This window comes from Anser cygnoides, chromosome 1 (genome assembly GCF_040182565.1).
Source record: "Anser cygnoides isolate HZ-2024a breed goose chromosome 1, Taihu_goose_T2T_genome, whole genome shotgun sequence".
In the NCBI taxonomy this organism is placed as follows: domain Eukaryota; kingdom Metazoa; phylum Chordata; class Aves; order Anseriformes; family Anatidae; genus Anser; species Anser cygnoides.
The window spans coordinates 6942959-6965455 of NC_089873.1; the positions used below are offsets into that span (position 1 = coordinate 6942959).

Consider the following 22497-nt stretch of genomic DNA (forward strand, 5'->3'; position numbering starts at 1 on the left):
CCCCTTGAAATTAAGCTACATCAACACATCATTTCCTCATCTGCATACATGCTGGTGCCTTCACAATACTCCAGTACATTCCCTTTTCAAAAGTCTTTTTGGTTTTTTCTCCATATATCATGTTTTTCCAGGTGTTCAATAGTTCTCTCCTTTACTAGAGGGATGTTTATTACAGTTTTTACTGACTTGCTGACCTCAAACTTACTAATGTGGAGTTCCCTGTAATTCCTGTGTTATTGCTTTGAACCCATTTTTTAAAATTGTGTCACATAAGCCGCCTCCTTATTTTTGGGTACCCATAAAGCTTTAAGTGAGAAACTTCAGCCCATGGTTAGTTTCAGTAGTGTCACCTGTAAGTTCCCCTACAACGGTTGGGTCAGTCCAGCCTATAACCACTTCTGCCAACCTTGTAAAGGTTTCCGGTGTAAGAACCTCCCCAAACCTCTCTGCAGTGAGCACAGATCCCCCCAAAGTCTTTTTCTTTATTATTATTATGGTAATTATTATTTTGCTACTGCTGTGTGGGTTATTTCATGCTGTTTCTATACTTCATTTCTTCCTCACCCACCAGTGATCTTGTACACTCCTGGCTTCTGATATGTGCAAAAATGTCTTTATTGAATTATCTGCCTCTTGCAACTTGTTCTTCAAATGCTTTTTCCTGCCTTTCGACGTTTTTAGGTTTTACCCACTAGAACTTAAAAATCCATTCCTGTTTCCTCATTTGGACACACATTTTCTGATTTTGAGGATGCTGTCTTACTTCTCATAAGTTCCCTTTTCCAGCTCTTTGGCCTTCCAGACTTCTCTATTTCTCAAGTTTTTCAAGCATTGATGTTTTTAAACAGTCCTTATGCCTCCTGCAAGTTTTAAATCTCTTGTTTCTGCCTCCAAGGGTCTTCTCACTTCTTGCTAATAAGTTTCTTCATTTTTACAGTTCTCCTTTCAAAATTAAATATGACACTGAAGATAGAGCAGAGAGATGTAGCACTTGTTTCCTAACAATTTTAGGTTTGTCTCATGTATATCCTACTGTAGGTTGAGAGTTTCTTGCCTTGGAGAGTGGAGTCCAGTTCTGCAAACCCCTTTGCTGATCATTTCTAGAACATCTCTCTAGTTGTTCAGTATTTTCGTGATTTAAAATAAACAAACACATTACATGACATGGGAGAGCAGTTTGCTAGTTAACATCTTTAAAATGTGCTTTAATAGGGAGTTATGGAAAGAAAGTATTTGGCAGCAAATGTTAAAATGAGCAAACAAGAACTGCTTCCTCCTATAATTTGTGCCCAAACAGTGGAGCTCAATTCTACAGGAGGCTGTGAAATTCAAAGTAGATGGGCTGAAGAAATTGAATTATACAGAGTAGTAGAGCATAGGTAGGTAATATGTGATGGGTCAATGCAACTGTCACTTGAACAGAGATCACTTTTCTGGATCACTGACTGCTGGAAGCTAGGGAGATAAACTGGGGGAAGTCTTGTGCTGCATGAACTCCACTTCGTACACTCTTTCTTCACTTATCTGTTATAGCTAATACTAAAGAAAGGAGCCTGGACTGGGCAGATCTGGTTGCTTAACCCTGTTGAGAGTTTTTTGCCTTCTTAATTTCTTCCTATAACTTGGTAAAAGGATCCTTTTCATGAACAAGTCACACGGAATTACAGTTCAGGCTCCTCAGCTCTCCATTTGCTTGGAATGACTTCTCATTTACTTGGAAAAGGAAACATTTTAATGGGGAAAGTGCTGTGTTTCAAAGGGGTCATAAAGTTTCTAATCAAATTAGGTTCTTATTCATAGCAGAAAGCAAAACTCTTTTCCCCAAGGACGTATCATGCTTTTTCTGCTATTTTAACGGTTTCATAGAGCTCCTTTCAACCTGTCATGTTTTAATGGACTCAAAATTCATAGTTAACCTCCCATCTGATCGTGGTGGGGACATATACTGTCCCACTTTGATCTATTCCTAAAAAGACTCCAGGGATCAACTTGTGCACTTGCTAGAAGCATTAGGTGTCCAGCCCTCCTTCCCATCCAAGCTCTTTCATCATTGACAGCAAACTGAATCTCCCCTGGAGGGCAAATTGCTGGATTTTTTTTTCTAGATTTTTTTATTTTTAAATCAACTTTTAACTTGTTTTGAGTACTCAGTAACCCATCCCATCTGTGGGCTGATGTACCAGCTACAGCACATCCACAGCCTATGTGACTTGACGTGCTTTTACCAGCTTCACCATAGCTCCCCAGCTCACTGCCAGTGGCGTGCTGCTTGCAATATTTTGGGGAATTGGCTCCCAGGTAATCTTTACAGCACACTGGGAGAGAGATTCCTTTAATCCCACTGCTCCTCCTCATTTTGCCAGTGTTCTTGTGCTACTCTTCTGTGGGATTTTCATCTTCTGGGGTGCATGTCACCTGGGAGGATACTATGCCACTTCCTTTTTATTAATGTTTAAAATTATGAAACAGCTTCCGAAGAAACAGGAATTATCAGTGTCAGGTTTATGGAGCTGTGTTCCCCTTTCCACACCCTCATCCAGCTCATTGTGTATGTCGGTACTGCTTGAACCTGCCGTCCAAGAGCTGAGCTGGGTTATCTGGACCCGTGTAAAGGCTGAGGAGCATGGTGGTTGTTCTGGCTGGTGTGTGTGTAACATGTCAACCTGTGATGGAAATGAGTTCTTAGAAACTCCATTTGTAAAAATAGGTAGGGAGCGTGGCACTCATCTCCTAGGAGACCCCTCGTTGCGTTATGAGGCTATAACGTGCTATGATTACAGTTCAGATAAGGGGAAGCGGAGTTGCTGTCAGGTTGTTTCTGCTGGAGTTTTCCAACACAGAAGGTCGCCCGTATGTAACAGTATACTCTCGCTGCTGTTTGTGGACTGGTTGGGGCACTGAGCTGGTTTCTCTTGTGCCGTTGCTCACTGGAGACTGGGAGGTGAAAACAGAAGCAGGTGTAGCCCTGAGTTTTGCTGCATGCAGAAACCATGGGTGGTTGGGGTCTAAAGCTTTTATGGGTGATGTGACAGGGATCTCAGTGCCTGGTGGCTTCCATTGACCAGGCTCACCTCTCTGGGTGGGGAGATCTGTCCTTCTTTCAGACGAAATGCAGGAAACACCAGCACCTTTTTTCTGCTGTGATTCTCTAAGAGGCTCAGCTGCTTTGGTGCAGGTGTGCATGCAGGAGGGACTGCTTCCCTCCTGACGCTGTCTTCTACCATCATATGGGGAAGGCAGGAATGGCTCCTGTCCTCAGAAAGATTTCTGCATGTGCCACTGGCCTTCTTGGCTCATAACAGCATAGGATAAACCTAGAGGGCTGCTTTTGCTGGGTCCCATATGCTCCCTGCTTCATCTGGACACAGTGCCTAGGCTGGGCATGGTTTGGACAGAAGCTGGTGCAAGCTTCTTATGCTTATATCACCTGGGGAATTTCCTCTTGGTCAGTCCCAGTGACATCAGTGTCCCTTGACACCAGAAATGTTCATTCAGAGCAGTGCAGAGGCATGTGATAATAGGTTTAGGAGGGGAAAGTTGTGCTGGTGCCGCGTCTGTTTTGTGAGTAACTTCAGGAATCTCAACACAGCACCTTGAGGGTGGAGCTGCAGGGAAATCCCTTGCCAGCAGAAGCTGATGGGAGAACCCTTTTTGCACCGAGGTCTGAATGAGAACAGGACTGAGACTTGCACGCATAGAAACTGCGTGGCAATTCTTTTAGCAGAAGGATCTGTGAGTTTCTGAAGTGCCTGGTAACTGCTGTATACAGCTACACTGAAATAATCTTTGCCAAAATGTTTGTTTGCAAGCCTGCTGGTTACCAGGCAAACCCGTTTGCTAAGACTTCTTAGCATACCTCAGCTCAGACATGAAACAACATGTGGAAACACGAGTCAAGAGGCAGGGGGGAAGAAAAGCAAACACTCCTATGGTGTTTTAAAAGGTGGCCATTGAAAGGAAGGCTTCAGATGGAGCTCTGGGTATATTGCAGTGGTATTTCCTACCAGAGCTCAATTCTGAGCTACAGAACAAATTGTATTGCATTTTACTGAATTGTCCCTCCCCCCACATTTTATTTTTATTTTAACTCTAAGCTACTACTTGGAGTGGGCAAGGATACAAAATACACATCATTTTTAGTCCAAATATTTAAAATAGATACGCGAGACTGGCTGGATGGGTAACAACAGGATGAGAACAAACCCATTAAAGTTTTCTAGAGGCACAGAAGGGCTCTTACACAAGGGGAATTGTTCAGCTGTGCTTGTGACAGCTCTGAACCCTGTGGCCTCTTCTTTCAGAGGCTCATCACACTCATGGGGAGCGCATCCTGACCGGGGGCCGTCCACTGGGTCTGCATGATTGATCTGGAAGAGGCTAATCCTATTTGTGCCCTGGTCGTGTGATCTGCTTAACTAACCTAAATTTGTCCTTGAAACAGGCAGGGACTGTGCTGTGATCAGGGGCACAGAAGCCTTATGAGTCTCAATCCTTGTTTTGATTTGAATATGTGCTTATTGTGCACACTCAGGTCCCGTGATTTAGGGAGGAGATTTGCCTGCTTAGCCTTCAGAGTGTCCACACTGCAGATGTTTTCAGTCAGTCTCTCCCCTGGGGCTCCCTTTCTCTCAACAAAGATCAAGAGATGTGTTTAGGGTGTGTTTTATCTGACCACTATTAGTTGCTCCCGGACAAGCTGACGGCACTGCTGTGTTGGCCATCTCTTGTCTGTAATGCACGGGGAAGTCGCTCAGACATCAATAACATCCATGTAGATGTGCTCAGGATTTTCCTTCTGGGTGGCCAAGCTCTGCTTTCTCTTGAAGCCAGACCAGACCCCAAGGCTGAAAGTTATCTCAGCTCATTGCAGCTGCCTGGCGGGCATTTTGGGGCTAGATATGGGCATCTCAGATGATCTGTTTGACCAGAGCTAGGCGGCAATTGGAGCGTGGGATTTTTGGTGGAAGGGGCTTAAGGATTTGTGCAGCGCCATGCTGTGCTTCCCTCAATATATTTTAGGATGGGATGTAATTGCCTGTTGGAGATTCTTCTCTGAGTATAAAAGGAGTGTGCACATTTAGATTATGTGATGTTCTTTGCTTTTAAAGAATTGTTACTTAAGGATGGGTCCATGTGGTTCCTGTTCCTCACGTAGCTCATCTGTAGAATGGGTCATACAGATCCTGAAAGATGGGGACAGCATTTGAAAATCACATGTCAAGTAATGCAGTCGTTTGTTTTTGATTACCGAGGAAGAGCACCAGAGCTGATACTTAGGCTCTGTTTCCTAAAGATGCCACTTGAAGGCATGGAGTGGCACCTTTTGCAACTTGGATTTCAAGGTCCAGACAGCTTTAGGAAAAACTCTTGGGTTAATTGGATTTTCCCATGGTTTAAGCCCAACTGCAAAGTTACTTGCTCTTTAGGCAGTTGCTAGTTTCACCTTTACTAAAGATGAACCGGCATTCACTTTAGAAGGAACATAGAAAATGCTGAAAGCAAAGCTAGTGTTTACACTGTCTTTGCTTTGCTCTAAAAGATGCAGTGTCATCCAGTTCCTAAATTGATCCAGCCTCTTTGGAGAGTGCCAGATCATTTCTTACATTTCCGTGTGGAGGAAGAGGAAGAAACGTGCTTTTTCAAATTGGTGTAATCTGCTTTATAAGGCCAGATAAGATCTCCTGAAATAAGATGTGTTGTAATAGACGCTGCATATATCAGTGTCAGGACAGGGAAATGCTTTGAAAAACATTATGGAGCTCACTTATCCCTCAAGAAATGTTTGAGGTCATTATTAGGAAAAAAAAAAAAAAAGAAGAAAAAAAAAGGTTATTTCCCTGTGAGAATGCTGCCATCAGATAAATCCTGGGAGACAATGAGCTCCTTTCGTCTTATAAGATGAAAGTGGAAAAAAGGTACTTAAATATTCACTTTGGAAAGAAAGTGATCATCAGTAGAGAAAATAAACTGCTTAACAGCCCATTTGTGAAATGCATAATGGAAGGAAGAGCTCAATACAAAAAGCTGTATGTTTTGCGTTTGATTCTGGATAGCTTTACTGTGATTGCCACAGAGGATGTAAAGTAAGCATAATAGGCCTTTAAAGACAATACTTCCCTTTCTAATAGGGGTCAGGATTAATCAGAAAGGAGCAAACAGTTCAGGAAAGTAAAGCACTGTAATAACAAACAAGACTGGGTATCTGTGCTGGGCCAGTTTCCCTTTTTAGCATCCATGCATCACTGTCTCAGACCAGACTGCATAGCATCCTATTGAATTAGCATACACCAGGCAGCTAAAACAAATTAGTTCATCTCAGAAAGGGAAGAGTTTCCACAGAAACTTTTCTTTTTGGCTTAATTTTTGAGCATTATGTGGTTTACTCTCTTCTGCTCCTAAGTTTGATGGCACCAAAGCCTGCATGCCTTACTCCGCTCTGCACGTAAGGGCTTTATTTGCCCAGCAGTCTCATCAGCCACGTGCTTTGGTGCCTTCACCCTGCTGGTGTGTGAGCTGGAGTGCTCCAGGCCCTGGTGGATTCCTCATCCATGTGGCTGCAAGCTGTGCCAGCAGCTTTGCTGATGCCCCAAATGTCATATCTGGAGGAAGGGAAGGGGACCTGGCAGTGGCAGGGGGCACTGTCGATGTGTGCCATGCCCCACTGTGAACTTGAAATTCATCCTGGAGTCAAAATTTAATTTCTCACTACAGTATCGTTTAAATGGTTCCCAGCAATTTTTCCCTGGGTGAAAATTGTTGACCATGAAGGAGGTGGTTGTGTTCTGGTGAAAGTGGTCTGGGGGAAGAGGCAGGGCTGGGAAGGAACCTTCCTTGACTACATTGTCATAATTTCATGTTTTATCGTGTGCAACTTTAACTTCACAGAATTCTTTCTCCTCTAAGTAGCTTTCCTTTAAGTAGCTGACATGGTTTTTCAATCTTAATTCTAGTTAATTTCTTTTTTTCTCTGAGAGTATAAAGTACTGAGGAGTTAAACCAAGAAGAAATGATAAGCTTCAAATTGCCATTAAAATTCCTGCATCTGACTGGTGACAAAAACTGTCAAAACACTAAGCTGTTGTAATTGTAGATAATAGTACCCAAGAAAATAGAAGTTGAATCCAAACAAATCCAGACACTTTTGGTGACTACGCGAGATGAAAGCTTTGTGCTGCTTGTTCCATCGTAGTGAGCTGCTGTGTAGAGGCGGGAAGAAAATCAAACTGGTGTATAAGGAGGGGGAAGAAGCAGCTCTACCTGGAACATGAAGCCATCATGTGTCTGTTGTGGTCGTGGCTATGAGTCCCAGCAGAGATGTGTGGGTTGCTGAGGTTCCTCTCCCAGAAGCTGTGCTTGATGGGGAGCATCAAGGTGGTGGGAGAGGTGAAGCCATGAGCTTAGGGATGCGTTGCTCATCCCCATGCACAGCAATTCCCTGGCTCCTCTCATCTTGTGGGTAAGTGGGGACCTATCTGGAGAAAAATGTGTAACCCCAATGGTCTTAAAGTGCCTTCTAGCTTGGGCAAAATGCTGAGGGTATTGACACAGGGGAGCAGAGAGACATGGTCAGTGGTGAAAATCTGCTCCTTGCTGCAGGAACATGCAGCAAACGGTATTTTTGCCCCTTGCTGTTGTTATTTGTGTGTCCACCAGGCAAGATCAACAGCATTTTTGGCGCAATTTGAAGTGCTGTTCATCATCTGGAGCGTGTAACAGCAGCTCCATCCCCAGGTACCAGGCACCTCATGGGGAGGGAGGTCATCGCTGTGGGTGCAGGTCAGGATCAGCCCTGGGGAGGGGAACCAGGGTCAGGCACGGCCCAGGATGGCCAGCTGCGTTACAGCAGAGATTCACCTGGCCCTGAGGTAGAAAAGAGCATTTTTAGTTTTTGTCTGGGTGGTTTGGTGGAAGTTAAATGAATAGGGAGGCTAAAAATACCAACGTTAACACAGTGTTAATCCTGGTCGTCCTTTGCTTGCAGAGGCAGAGGAAGCATTGCCATAGAAGGGGCTGCAGGGTTGGGACAGTGTGTTTGATGAATGAAAATAGCTAGAAAAAGCATTTGTCCTCCAAAGAATAGATGGAGTCAAAGAGACCAGTATGTGTGTTTCTTTTCTCAGAAATTTATATTAAGCTTCTTGGGAACGTGTAGGGATATTTGATTTCTGTACCGTGCGTAACACAGTCCCGAGAGTCTCCTCTCTGCTCCTCTGAGTAAAAACACCCTCCTCACTTCAGTTTTGTTACCTTTGCATTCAGACTCCACTGAGCTGTTGAAAATTTCATTGTAAATTCATTTTCATGCAGACCTCAGGACACTCACAGACACGGCTTTGGAGTGAAAAACAATTTCCAGCCTTAGTTCGGATTTATGTTGGGAAATGTCTGGGATTTGGAAGAGTGAGGGCATGTGTACAGAAAAGACAGAGTAGAAAATTTAATGAAAAAAATAAGGCGACTTCTGCAGAAAAATGGCTTGGGAGAAAAATATTCTAGAGGACCAGAATCTCCTTGGTATGTGCTGGTTATACAGAGCCTGAGCTCATCCCACAGTTAACTCCTCAAGGACTGTAAGAAAAGCTGTAAAAGTGCCAGAGAAGATTTTTTTCATACACGCCTGCCTCTGTCTGTAGTGCAGCTCAAAGCTGCCTTTGTCTGGGCAGTCAAGGAGCAGAATTTGTGTGTGGTTACCAAAGCCACGCTACGGAAATGGCTTCTTGGGTTTGGTCGGTCTCACCCAGTCGGTTGGTCTCCCATCTCGGGGTGATCTTCACGGTGGACGTGGTATATTTCTCAAACCATGAGTGTTCACTAATTTTTTCCATGGTTTGGCTGGGGCAAAGTACACACAGAAGGCCAACTGTACCATAATTAAGATCATTAGCTACACACAGCCTGAAGATGTGAAATCTGTTTCCTGACTATGTCTGTTGATTTAGTGTGACAGAGCACCTGCTAATGCAGTGGAAAACTCTCAACGTGGAGGTCTCTGCAAATGGAAAAATTAAGTTTTCTCCCTCCATCAACTCTTCGTCTTCATTTTGCCAGTGCTTTTGTAACAACATTTTTTTTTTTTGAAGAATAAGAACAGATTTGTTGTCACAGTATATGTTGTGTATATATTTTATTTCAGAAATTAAGTGTTCACCTTAAGTTATAGTTCAAGCAGATGAAGAAAAGTTAATTGGCCTTTATTTTACTTTGATCTGCAGGATAACCTAGCCTTGCAGCCTTTGTTTTCTAATAGAAAATGCAGCCTGGGTATGAGTGCTGTCCATATTCCAGTGATAATCTTGAAATCCTAATCTGTAAATCTGAATTAAAGAAAATAACCAAATAAGAAATAATTTAAGCAAATTAAAACTATAAAATATTGACATCTCATAGGATGCTGACACATGCAAAGGGGTGAGGAGTCAGCAGGTCTCAGCCACCATCCAGAGTTTGCCATCATCTCAATGTCACTTGTCCAGTCATTTAACCTTTTTTCTTTTGCACTGTTCCTAATTCATATGAAAATGATCTAGATCACAAAATTATTCCACATTTTAATTAGAAGTTTAACGAGAGCTGATCCTCTAGGGTAAATGATAACGTGGTCATACCTTTCAGAAGTAGGTTCAGTTGCCACGCACTTATTTCAGCAGCTAGCTAGGTGGTTTAATTTTGCAGAAGTTTCTTGCTTACCCATTTCCACTGCTGTCCTAGTTCCTCAAAAATGTGACGCTTTTCCTATTCATTTGCTCTAACCTCCAGGAAGGACCTGCAAAGCTGCCAGGGGGGTTTGTAGCCCCCAATTCAGAGAAGCAAAGGCTGGGTCCCCAGGCACAGTGGAAAGGTTGCCGTTAGCTATTTCCCAGCTGTGGGGAGTGGGACATCCCAACCATTGCAGATAACTTTGAAATAGTGACTTTTAATTAATTAACCTCTTCTCCCTGCTTTTTAAAAAATCTGTGTTGGAGTGTGAAAATAATTTTTGGACCAATTTTTGGGGGGGAGAGGGAGAGTGTGTCTTGTGGAGGGCTGTGAGAATAAAAGTCCCCCAGATATTTTCTGAGTAATATCTTAGTAATTTTCAGAGCAAACACCTTCCTCAGAATTTCAGAGAATTCAAATATATATATATATTATATGCTGGTATTCTTCCCAGAAATTGTGTTTTTCCATGCATGAAATTTCAGATAAAAGCTCATAATTCAAAATACAAGATTCAACAAGTGGCTTCCGAATCTCTTTCTGGCTCAGTGCTGATTTAACATTACTTGATGATGCTTAATAAAAGCCACATCCTTTTTACAAGAAGTCTTGTCATTTCAGTGGTGAACGATGCACCATTTTCTAAACCAAAACACATTGAGAGAACTTTGTACACAATTAACTTTTAACCCTCAATAAAAAAATGCAATAAATTCTTGGAGATAAACTGTTGCCTTCATTAATGTCTTGATTTTAAAGGGCACAATAATTCTTTGGGGGGGAAAATATCTCCTTTAGTAAGCCTGCCAGGCTGGTGTTCTGGGGATTTTTTTTGAGGAGATGGGGAATTTGCTGTAGGATATTTCACTGTTAGCAAGAAAACGAGCAGCTTTGTATTTCTGAATTTCTCTCTGTTATTTACCTAGTCATGTATAAGTCAAGAAAAATTTAGTGGGGGCTGGACTGGATCATTAAATGTGGGTGAATTCATCTGTGTATTTGAAATTAAGATAATTACCTGTCCATCTATACACTATTATTTCTGGCTCTCCCTTGACACACTCCAGGGGTGTCTTTGCTGCCATTTGCTTTCTATTTCCTTTTTTTTTTTTTCTTATACCTTTCTTTTCTGCCCAGCTCTGTTTAACTCTCTGATCCCTATCTGCATTTCTTCCCTCCCTTCTCTTTCTTTCCAGCACTTCTCTTTCTTTTGTCTGTTGCCTCTTTGCTTCTTTTTTCCTTGCTCTGTGACCACAGGAGCTGTGCAGCAGGAGCACGTGCAGTGCAGCAGGATCGTGCAGACCATCGTTGCCAAGGTTTGGCATTTATGTGAATGCTTTAACTGAGGTTCAGCTCATTTCTTGCTTTGACGAGAAAGGCTGCTAAGAAGATATGGAATTGTTTTTTACCGGTGTATATCAGAGTTCCCCCTAAAAATGCATTTAAATATACAGAGGCTGCTCCAACCTCATGGCTGTCCTAGTATGTGGAGAAAGAAATCCAGTAAAATGGTGAATCCAGCTGAAATAGAGGCATTTCTCAAAGCTCGGTTTATTATATAGAGGGATATAAAGGGATTTCATTGATTTTGTCGTCTTAGAAGAGCAATGAAATCCAGATCAGAATGGGAGCTCTGTGCTTTGCAGTATTGTAAACACTTGGAGAGCTGTGTGAGCAGTAAATGACCAGTATGGATATGCTGTTTGTAACGGCATTTAACTGCAGCCAAAAAGATTATTCAAGACACAGCTAGAGTGAAGTGGTGAAAGCTTAAGCAGATAGGACTTTAAGGCGTTCATGAATTATAGCTGGGAGCTGCCCCGTGAGTTTCTGAGCGTCCGAGTCTTCAGCCAAAGCCGATAAGCACTGAGGGGTCTCAGGATTTCCCAGTAAAGGGATTTTATTGCAATTCCACTCTGGCTGTCCCGAGCATGAGGGTTAGAAGGAAAGCACCATTTGGCAAACCAAATAATTAGGACTGTTGATGACAGGAAAGCAAAGAGTAGGTCTGCAAAAATATGTTGGGTTGCTCGATTTTCTTTTTTATTGCTCCAGCCATTGGGATTGATTGTATGGACTCTGAACTGGAGTCTGTGATGCTCCGACATGCCGTGGCAGTTTGTACAAAATGCAGAAAACAAAGCTGTTCCTGCACTTAGTGCAGCATAAATGAGTCTGGACATTTTTTTGGTCCTTTTTGCCAAAAATGAGGCAAAGCGTTCTTTGTTCAGAGGGTCACTGCCACATGGACACAAACCACCAGTTTGCAAAAGTCTCTTTTCATCCATCCCTAAACTTCCCGTCTCGTTTCCCTGTTGCTGCTAATGACCAAAACGTTTCTGTGTAAACAGGCACTTTCTATCCAGCATCCTCTTCTGCCTGCCTGCTTCGCTTACCCCTTGGCTCAGTGATTCGCTCGGTTCTTTCACAACTCAGGAACTGGCGGTGAGGTCGGGAGCGCTTGGTCATGTCGTTGTGCATGACTTAGAAAGGAAGAGCCAGGAGAGGAAACGTCTCTGTAGGTCCGCAAATACCTAGATAAGCAGTGACCATGGGCAACGAAAGTCAGGGAAAGTTCATGGTAGCCAAATGATGTTGTGATCAAACATTAGGAGCGGGTTGGAGTGTGGTTGGGTTTGCTCAGCCTCTTTTCGGAGAGAGCTATGTAGAAGAACAGAATAACCTAGTGATGGATTACCCAGTGTTCTACCTCTTTTAGTGTTGTATAAGTAAAATATGATCCTTCGCTGATGGACTTTGAATTGGGATTTGGGGAGTGCTACATTTTGGGTGGTGCTTGGCTCTGGTGTCTCTTGGTAAAGGCAGGTACTTTGGGAGGAGGTTTTGGTGAACAGGAGCAGGGATTTGGTGTTCCTCAGCAGGCTGGTGGTGCTCTGCCATGCCCACTACCTCACTGCTAAACCAGCAATGAGCTAAACCTGATAAACCAGGAATTTCAGAGCAACCCCACTGTGCCAGAGCAAAGGTCCATCCAGATGCCAAAAGGCTCTGAAGGACGCCCAAATTCTCAGAAAGCAGCATGAGAACAGCAAAAGCACATAAGGGCCCTGCCTGTCACATCTGCCTGGCCTCTCCTCAGCCAGGATGCTTTGCAGGAAGATGTGAGAGTGCAAGAAATAATACTGTTACGGAATAACCCAGTGAAGGAGAGGCGCTGCCCACTCTTGGCAATTAGCAACTGGCTGCTGTGATGATGTTTCTGCATCCTTTATTTGTGTAATCCTCTCTGGGGTAACTGCAGGGAAGCTGCTATTAAGGCAGACATTTGGGCTTGTGACTTAATCCGATTGTTTGGCTTTAGCGATTACACATGGCAGTTTGTTTTGTGGAATATCTCTGTGTACAGAGAGAAACTCTGACGATGCTTCTCCGTCTGAGTCAGGGTTGAGCAAAGGGTGAAGAGATGCTCAGGGAGGACCAGAGCGGAGGCTCTGACCTCTTGTGGTCACCGAGGAACTGAGAGCACGTTTGGCACCCGTGGGTCATTTGCTCCCAGGGACTTTGTGGTGCTCCAAAAAACTTCAGAAAAGGGAAAAGTACATCATTCATCATATGTCAAATCAGCAGCTTGGCTGCGGTCCCTGCCCCTGTGTATGGAAATGGCACTTTCTGATTTTTGACCTTTGCTCAAACTTCTGCTGGACTGTAGTTCTTTATTAGTATTGTTGGGTTTGGTGAGCCTTTAATATTTTGGCCGAATGCCTTTATATATCTGTAAAAACAGTGAAAGATTCTCATAATGCCATGGCTGTGATTAACGAGAGCAGCTATCAAAATCCACCAGAAGAATAGATTCAATTGCTGTATTTCAGATAACAGCTTGCAAAGAAATGACACCACTTAAAATCTCTGCTTTTCTTTTCTTCCTTCAGGGGCGCATTTTCCGAAGTTGTTTTGGCTGAAGAGAGAGCTAGTGGGAAACTATTTGCAGTCAAGTGCATTCCCAAGAAGGCACTGAAGGGGAAGGAAAGCAGCATAGAGAATGAAATTGCAGTCTTGAGAAAGTAAGTATCAGACCTTCGTTTCTGCTTCTTTGCTTCGATTAGGCTCCTGCGTTTCAGGCACAGGAGCAGTGACTGACAAGTGTGACTGACGGGTTGTTCAGCCCGTCACCGGCAGACAAGATCAGCCGAGTTTAAATGATGCTGAAAATGTTTTGAGAAATGCTTTGGTTTTCTTTTGTATTAATCCAGCCGGATGACTGTGAAATGGCAAAGAAGAGGAGTTAGGCTGGAGTAAAAGCAGTGATGCCCTGCAAAAACCCTTACCCACTAATAATGTCAGCAGTTGGGTCATCACCTCTAAGGGGAGTGAGAGTGAGGTTGTTATTTCCAGGTGCTTAAAGCACTTGATACACTGATTGTTGTAAAACTAATTAGGCATGCTACAGATTGCTCAAGGTGACAGTGGTAGCCTGTAGTAGCTCTGTCACCTCTGCTCTATCAGAGTTGACCACAGAGTGCAAGTTTTTCCTGACATAAATCAGACATAAACGAACAGCTCAGGACTGCGATGGGTTCAGAGCAGTCATTAGAGGCTTGATCCATACCTCTTCCTTACCTTGTGCCCCGAAGGCAGGATTCATCTCACCTGGCTTGAGACACTTGGATCTGAACTTTTCACCCTTGACTTCCTTTCTAGTTAGTGGAAGGAGATCAGTAACTTTAAGATAGGTCCATATGACCTGTTTCAGATTTCTAAAAGCAGCTTTTCTTCTAATTTAATTCAAAGTAGCACAATTATATAGAAGTCTACATTGGACTGGGGCAACCAAATTCCTGCTGCTCTGCTGTACCTAGTGGGACTTCTTGCCTCAGCTCTGGGTCATGTAGAAGTTGGTGGCTCATCGTCTGAGCACTGAAAAGCAAAAACTGATCCTAAATGTTTAACTAGATACTTAGATACACTAAATGCTCAAGCAACCTAAGCCAAAGGAGCAGGTTCCAGGGCAAACTCAGCTGTCTCAGGAGGCAGAGGGGATCCTTAGCAGCAGAGGGGATCAAGTGGGGCTCCAGACAGCTACAAGGATTTGTTGCAGTTGCTTTGCCATTGCTGGACCCGTATGAGTTAAACACCCAGTTATAACTGCAGCAAGTTGGCTTGCTGCATAGAGGTACTGAGAACCTGTCATAAAGCTAAAACCATTGCATCTCCATGACCAGGTAATAAGGGCCAATACCAGGCAGCTTGAACCAGTCTTTGTCTCTGTGGGTCTGTCCCCTGATACTCATACATTGCTATATGAGCAGAAGAGGCAGCACCCAGGCTGGGCTATTTGTGCTGTGATGGTAGGAGAGGGAGTAGGCAGAAAATTTCTTAATTCCATGCAATTAGATCTGCTTGGTCTCTTGTCCTGTGCACGCTAGGGCCATGAGATTTTTCCTTTTTTATCTCCTGATGTCATCTACTTAGCTGTTGCTAATACAAACTTTGCATGTTATTGTATTTATTCTGAAAATAGGCATCTTTGCTAGCAGATGCAGCATTGAATTTGTATGCATCACCAAGAAAATGCTTAGAAAATAACAAACTGGTTCTGCCTGGGATTGAGGAGAGGAGATATCAACCTATTTCTCTGTTCAATAAATTATCTGCTTCAAAACCTGTCAGTAGAAATATATTTGAGAGGGGTGGAGTGGGTCCTGAGCAGCAGTTGCTAAGCTCCAAAGGTATCTAAGTGCCTTGCTTTTGTTTCTGATAGCTTCATACTGCGTAGGGATGGTTAGTGTGTGTGTTGCCTAATTAGTGGGTAGGATGCCAGGGCCCCAGGCTGCCCTGGATGGCTGCGAGGAGCCACAGCTGTAACGTGCCATGCACTGAACCGGCCACTTCTGGGGAGGATGTGCGCAGAGGATGCCTGGAGGGAGGGATTTGTCCCTCTTCCCTGCAAGGAGTGCACAGAGACATAGAGGATGGATGCAAAGCAGATATAAATCAGCACGTGTGCTGACCCCATTCTCTTTCTGTTTTTGCATCATGATTTTGGGGGATGCTTGAACTCCGATGGGGTTAAAGTCCTAAATGACAGCCTGCAAAGCTGAAATGCAAGCAAACTCCTTGTGTGCTCCTTGAGGCTGCCTGTCAGACAGGCGCCTACCAGGGGGCCACAAATACACTCACTGCAGCCTCTGCCAGCTCTCTGAGCTGCTCGTGCTCCTGTGTGTGTGGTGAGCAGGTTTTTGGGGACAGTCAGAGATGGTGCTGGCTGTGTACTTTGCACCTTTTGTGCCCTCTGGAGGAGGTTTGTCCTCCTCTTGGTCCTGCCAGACCACCCACATCTGGCAGATTCAAGATGCAGAAGGGTTTGGATGATGCAGTCTGTTGAAGCTGCATTTAAATAATATATTTTAAATTCAGGACTGAAAGTCTATGTGTGGAGTACTATAGGAAGCAGAACCTGGTGGTGAAAGCATGAACCTAATGACCAAAACCCTTGCATCACCTCTCATTTCTGCTGCTGGCTTCCAGCATGACCTGAAGTGCCTTCCGTCTGAAATAGCTGTTGTCTGTGATACAGCCAAAAGCCTTTAAATAAAAAGTTTTACCTGCAGAACCTTTGCTTTCCTTTCCTCATGTCAGCAGATGGAGAAGAGTGGGTCCAAGAGGGGAAGTTTCTAGTCTGGACTTTTAATGCAAAACCATTGCAGCGTCCTGTCAGCCCTTCTCTGGCTCAGTTAAAAAACAAAACAGACAAAAAAAATTGGAAGTGTTAAACCAAATATTCCTTGCTGGGGAAGGCCGGTGGTCCCCACACGTAGTTCATGGAAGGTAGGAGATTTTATCTTTTGGATGCTCTCTGTCTGTGGGCTTGGCCGCTGTTGCTGCCAAAACAAAATGACACATTTTAAAAGCGATGTTCTGCTAACAGAGGAGCTGCCAGCCAACTGATCTGCATGTTTGTGTGAGTGCCAGAGTGAATCATGCTCCCTCCAACATTTTATTTTTCCAGCCATGGCCAACAAATCTGTTCTTAAAAAAGAAAAAAGACGGAAGAGCCGTTAAGTCAATATTTACGCCTAGCAACCTTAACAGGGTTCTTCCAATATGGACTCTCTTGTTTCCCGTGGAAATCCATGGCAACATTCCCCGAAGACTCAGATGGGTGGGGATGCAGTGGGAAGGAGCTCGCTGTTGGACGCAGTGCTGGCAGAGACGAAGTCTGCAGCTAATCCGGGAGCCCCAGCCTGATGAATTCTTTCGGCCCCATTTCAGCAAAGAATTTAAGCATGTGCCCAGTTCTAGGTGATAATTCATCCCTCTGAAATCAACTCATCCCCCTGAAATCAGTTCATTCCTTTCGATTTGAGCTCACCTTGCTGATCTCAGGGTTAAAGGGATGCTTCACGGAAGGGGGAAAAATCCCACCGGGCACCTCTGTTCGAGTCCGCATCAGGAGGGGAGTTTTCTTAGTGTCCCCAGTCCATGCCCAGGTGATGGACTGGTGCACAAGGACTGCTGTGTCTCATAGCTGTGTGCTGGCTGCATGTAGCTGGACACGGTGCAAAAGGTTGCAGCTCAACACAAAACCAAGTGAGAAGCTGGGCTGCATCAGCTGCTCAAGGTTTATTTCTTTTGCAGTGGAAAATGTACTATTTTTTAGAGTCTGTTTGAGGAAGGAAACTGGATCCCTAGGGTAGGACTATCACATCTCTGTGAGCTGCCTGCTGCAACCCAGCACACTGTGTTACACAAACTTTTTCTGACCTGAGATGTGGGCAGTTTCATAACCTGCTCAGAAAGCAACCCATTTCTGTTTTTAAGCAGAAAGGTAAATGCAATTGCTTCCATTGTTTGCTGTAGAATAGTGGAAATTTCTTCCCCGTATGGTAATTGTGCAGGTGTGAACATGCTGAAAGATGAATTGGCTGTTAGACGGGCTCCTGAAGGCAGTAGGTGGTGTGAAGAGCTGGACTGCAGTGAGCATCAGTTTGAGGCTCTAGTGAAGTAGAGAAAAACAACCTTGTAAGAGAAAAATATACCTGATATATGTTTTTCTTTTTCTTTCTTCTTTTCTTTCCTTTTTTTTTTTTTTAATCACAAAGAAACTTTCCAGATGGTGGTATGTTATCGGGGTAATACTGCACAATCAGATGGGTTCGGTGCTGAGTCAGAAGAAGGCAAGGGAAGGAATCAATGCAGGTGTATTAATTGTAGCGGCCATGTGCACAAATTACAGTCTTGTTAGACAAATGCTGTTTAGCTAGCAAATCAGACACTGCTTTAGCTAGTTTCTGCTGAATGGGGATTTTAAGAATCTTTTATAAACTACTTAGGTATCTCCCACTCTCATCACCTGCTCTTTACTCTCCTAGATCCTCTGGGAGAGGCACCATAAAATTCCTCATTACAAATCCAAGCCTAATTGCAGTGAAGCCATTTTTCCTGTTAAACAGCGTGATCAAACCATTTCTAGCAGGTCAGCTGTATTTCTGCCTGTGCTTTCCATTCCCATTTCTTTGGAAGAGGTGCTGGGTGTTCGGGCAGTGATTCATGCTCTGACGGCTGCTTTTCTCCTTATATGCCTGCACCTATGGCCAGGAGCTGCTGCTATTATAAGGAGGGAGAGAGGCACCCTCCTGCAAAGTTTGCAAAACCCATCTCCAAACCCCCCAAAAAACAGAGATTAAAAGTTTTCATCAAGCAGGTGAAAGCATGGGCGTGCTTGGTAGCACCATTCCTGACATTAAAGGGGACGTCTTTGGTAAGGAATATAGAAAAATCACCCTGTCTCAAGGCGGTGAAGGAGAATCTGAAGGCTAAAAGGAGAATTTCAGAAGTCACACTGGTTTGCTCCATTTTGGTAGCCCATTGACAACCTCCCCCTAAAACCTCTCTGTCCCCCGCTCTTACCTCTGCAAGGACTTACCCCTCCCAGGCTAACCCCATAGCCTCTGGGAAGCCAAATCCACGTTCAGTTTTGAAACCCATTAGTCACCCCTTATTAAACTCTTCTGTGCAATTTAACTCAGAATAAAAGGCTACATTAATTCTGAGTAAAATTGATCAGGCAGAAGTTTAATGTACCTTAACACAAATTTGGGCACCTAATTAATTCGGCTGAACGTTCCTGAGTGACTTTGTGGGACGGATCCTCCTATTCAAGCGGTGAATGTTTCTGAGTCAAAAAATAAAGCCCTTGCAGGCCTGGATGGTACTCTGCTCTACTTTCCCAGTCCACAGTCTCTGCTGGTGTCCACCAGTGCTCTCCTATAGGAATTATTTTTCTGTGAGAGGTCACCCAGCCAGAGTACAGGGCCAGCTAAATTGAAGAGACACTCAGATCCTGTGCTGATAGATTTAATTTTTAGTATAAAAACAATGTTTTTAGTGTAAAAACAATGGTAATTAGATTGTGCAGCTGGTGTGTAACAGAACAACTGTGGGATTGAGGTTTAAGAGGTTAATGACTAATTAGGACTTGATGCCCCAGCAGTGAGAGCTCTTTTCCTTTAAAGAAATGAATGGGATGGTTAAGAAAAGAAAACAAAAACACCACCAACAAAAGCCAAAACACTTGGCACTTCTGTCTATCAGGTAACATTATTTCTCTGAAGCTTTACTTACCCTATAGACAAAACAGGCTTGCTGCTTTTTTTTTTTCCCTCCTATTTTCCACCACCCTGTGAATAATGGTGAGAAGTTAGGCTGCCTCAGCAAGAACTGCAGAGACAGCTGGTTGTTATATTAAGTAATCACTTTCAGAGAAAGCTTTTATGTAGATTGACTTGCTAAAACCTGGCTTGCTCATGCCGTTGCTGTTGCGCCGGGGTGACAGGAGGCTGGCTCTGCCCTCCCCGTGAGGCCACACTCTGAGCTCTGCTAATTGCAAATCCAGGGTGTCCCAAAAAATGCATCCCCAGCACTACCCTGCGGATTGACTGGGGTGCCCAGATGTGAAGTTGCTGGGCAAAGGGGTGATCCTGGGTGGTGTCGTTAATAATGTCGATGTCAATGGCAGAAGAGTAGGGCTCCAAGAGAATATATCTGTTGCTGTCGCACGTGGGTGGGCTTCATCCTCTGGAGCCACTGTTACTACTGTAGGCATGACCCCAAGAGAGGCACGTTAGGCATGGAAAGGAGCCAGGATCTACAGCACGGCAGGGTAGGGGCCATTTGGGCATGCCTCGAGGCTGACATCAGCTTTAAGCCATGAGATCATCTTCCGAATCAAGGAAGTGCAAACAGCATGAATTTCCCTTCTCAGGTGTCAGGCAAAAGTGAATCTGACCCTATATATATAGGTATGGCACAGGACAGTTCTGCCTTGGCACTACGAGGTGACTTCTTGCTAAGCTGCTTATTTTGCTGTGAGGAATTCATGCTGGTGGAGAAAAAAAAACAACTGAAACAAAGCTGAGATCACTGAGATGCTGAAAACTTTGCAGGGGAAGACTTTGCAGCCGGGACTGCCCAGATCGTGTTTCATGCTAGATTAGATGTAAGCAGATGTACAGAAGCAGATCAAGGCATCTTAAAAATCCTAAAATACATTAGATGAGAAAGAAAGAAATCCCTTCTGAAAGAGTAAACACAAACAAAATCCCCAATGTCTTCTCTAGTCTTATGGTTTTATTTGCATGCAGCATGCTCCTAAATAGCTATGGTGATCCTGTGTTCCTGCCTGATCTTCTCCAGTGTGCATGCAGACCAGCGTGCTCCTTGAAGGAGGTTATGGTGAGAAGTCATTGCAGCCTAATTGCTGGGTGACAACGTGGCTGTCCTCCCTTCTGGGGAGCACTGGCTTACCAAATCTCCCTTGCATAGCCGTTCTTCTTCAAGGTCAGCCCATACCCTGACCCAACTCAAAAGACGGGCCCCAAGAGATGGGGGCAGGTCAGGGGGATGAAAGGGCATCGGAGCTCAGAGCTCCAGCCTGAGAAATAATTTGGTGCATTTGGGAAGAAACAGCTGCTTTCTGAAATGGTTGCTCCAAGATGATTTCAGATTAGAAGAATGGGTTTTTCAGCCTCAGCTGGAGCCTGCTTCTGTGCCAAATATCTGTTTTATGTGGACCTCATTCTGTGCATAGCTGCAGTCACAAAGCCGGGGTCCTTTCACAGCTCCTAGCTAAAGGATGAGAATATATACCCTATTTTCATGTATTTATTACTCAGGAAGATGGTTACCATTGTATTTTGGTGATACAAGTACCTGATTATATGCGCTGTTGTCTGTTACCTAAAAGGAACGAATTGTTAAGAGGCATAAAGCCTCTTTAATAAGATCTAACAGTTTGATAAATGACTCAGCTTTATATCTGGATGCATCAGGTCTGCCTTTGTCACTCCCACATGTTCAAAGCTAAGAGTCACCTTATTTGCAAGCACCTTCAGCTGGGGCCTATGAAGCTCACAGGGGCTAAGGTGGACCTGTCTGTGTATGGGAGGACACGCATTTGTGAGACCAACCCAAGAGGTGGTAGACATGGGGTAAAATTTAGAGTATGCAGGGTTTGGGGTAATAACAGGGAAAGTGTTTTCACAAGTGCTCGCAGCCCAGATAGATCTTTCAGGATCTGTCAGTGCCTAGAATCTGATAAAGATGTGGTCCTAGGTGACTTCATTGGGTAAAATACTTCCTCTTGTTTTTTGTTTTTGTTGGTTCTCACAGAGTTCTTCACAGGTCATCTGGAATATTCTACCCAAAACTAAGTTGTTGATTTTTGTCCCCATGAAAGTAATTTCTTCATCTGGAAAAAGTTTAAAAGGCTATTTAAAGGTCTCACGGTATTTACAAAGTGAAGATGTCCTTGTCAACATGCTATCAACAAATTGCATTTTGCCTGTCTTTTCTAATTTAATCTTGAATTATTAACTGGAGGAATTAAATGTTAAATATTAAGCTATTGTGATGTCCTGTTAAATATTAAGGTATTTCAATGCCCTGTTGGGAGCCAGTTAGCTTAACCATAAGATGACCATATTTTAATGAAGGGCAAGTTACTTACATACACAGTCCAAACACCTCTATGATATTTTTCAATCTCACTTTCATGTTATTAAAATCTGTGGCATTAATTTACATAGTGCTGGAGAGTAGCAAATTAGGGTATAATTTTCAAAGCACTGCATAAAGTAAACCAAGTAAATGCAAGGTAGGATTCATCCGGCCAGCTGGAAGCATCCTCAAGGTACACAGCTGCATCTGAGCTCACATCTCACTTGTGGAAATCATCAAATATGCATTTCTAAGTGGATCAGAATGTACAGGGGAAAAAAAAACACAACACAAGTATTCAAAAAATGTCAGTTCAAGAAGGTAGAAAAACAGAAATCTCATCAGAAATGACAGTTTTCATGAGCACTCCTTGTCCAAAGCAGTTGTTTGCCCTTAGCAGCATGCTAAAATGCTCTGTGAATACAAGTTACTGCATTTTAGGCCTCCGTTATATGGAATTAGACCAGTAGTGTTATTGGTGGGCATATGAGCTTGGTGTGAATTTAAGAAATCTGTTGGCAACTTCTGCCTTCTATTTTCATTTAGAGAAGATGAATCACACTTACATTTTGTCCCTCAGTAAGGTCATGATTCCAGGTATCTTGAACCAGACTTTGGCATGGGGGGGCTGGCTCTGACCATAAGAAGATGGGTAAATATTTGTACTCCGTCCCACTTCCAGTTGCACCAGGTCAAACCTAACAGCAGCCTCTGTGTTTTGAACACATCCTGGATTGATGACTGCATAAATTAACTGGTTTTTGGCCAACCAAGCCCACAGTTGTCATCTGTACTACATATTGATTCAGTCTTACAATGCTTACTCATACAACACTTTGTGCT

At 43.7% G+C, this 22497-nt stretch overlaps 1 protein-coding gene across 4 annotated transcripts in view; it reads left to right on the plus strand.

Annotated features, from left to right (window-relative positions):
• Positions 1-22497, plus strand: part of CAMK1D (calcium/calmodulin dependent protein kinase ID) — a 220608-nt gene that overhangs the window by 82684 nt on the left and 115427 nt on the right. For all 4 annotated transcript variants that reach the window (XM_048062699.2, XM_048062698.2, XM_048062700.2 and 1 more), the window contains exon 2: positions 13590-13721. In XM_048062699.2, coding sequence (XP_047918656.1) covers positions 13590-13721 — 132 coding nt within the window. The remainder of the gene's footprint in view (positions 1-13589; positions 13722-22497) is intronic.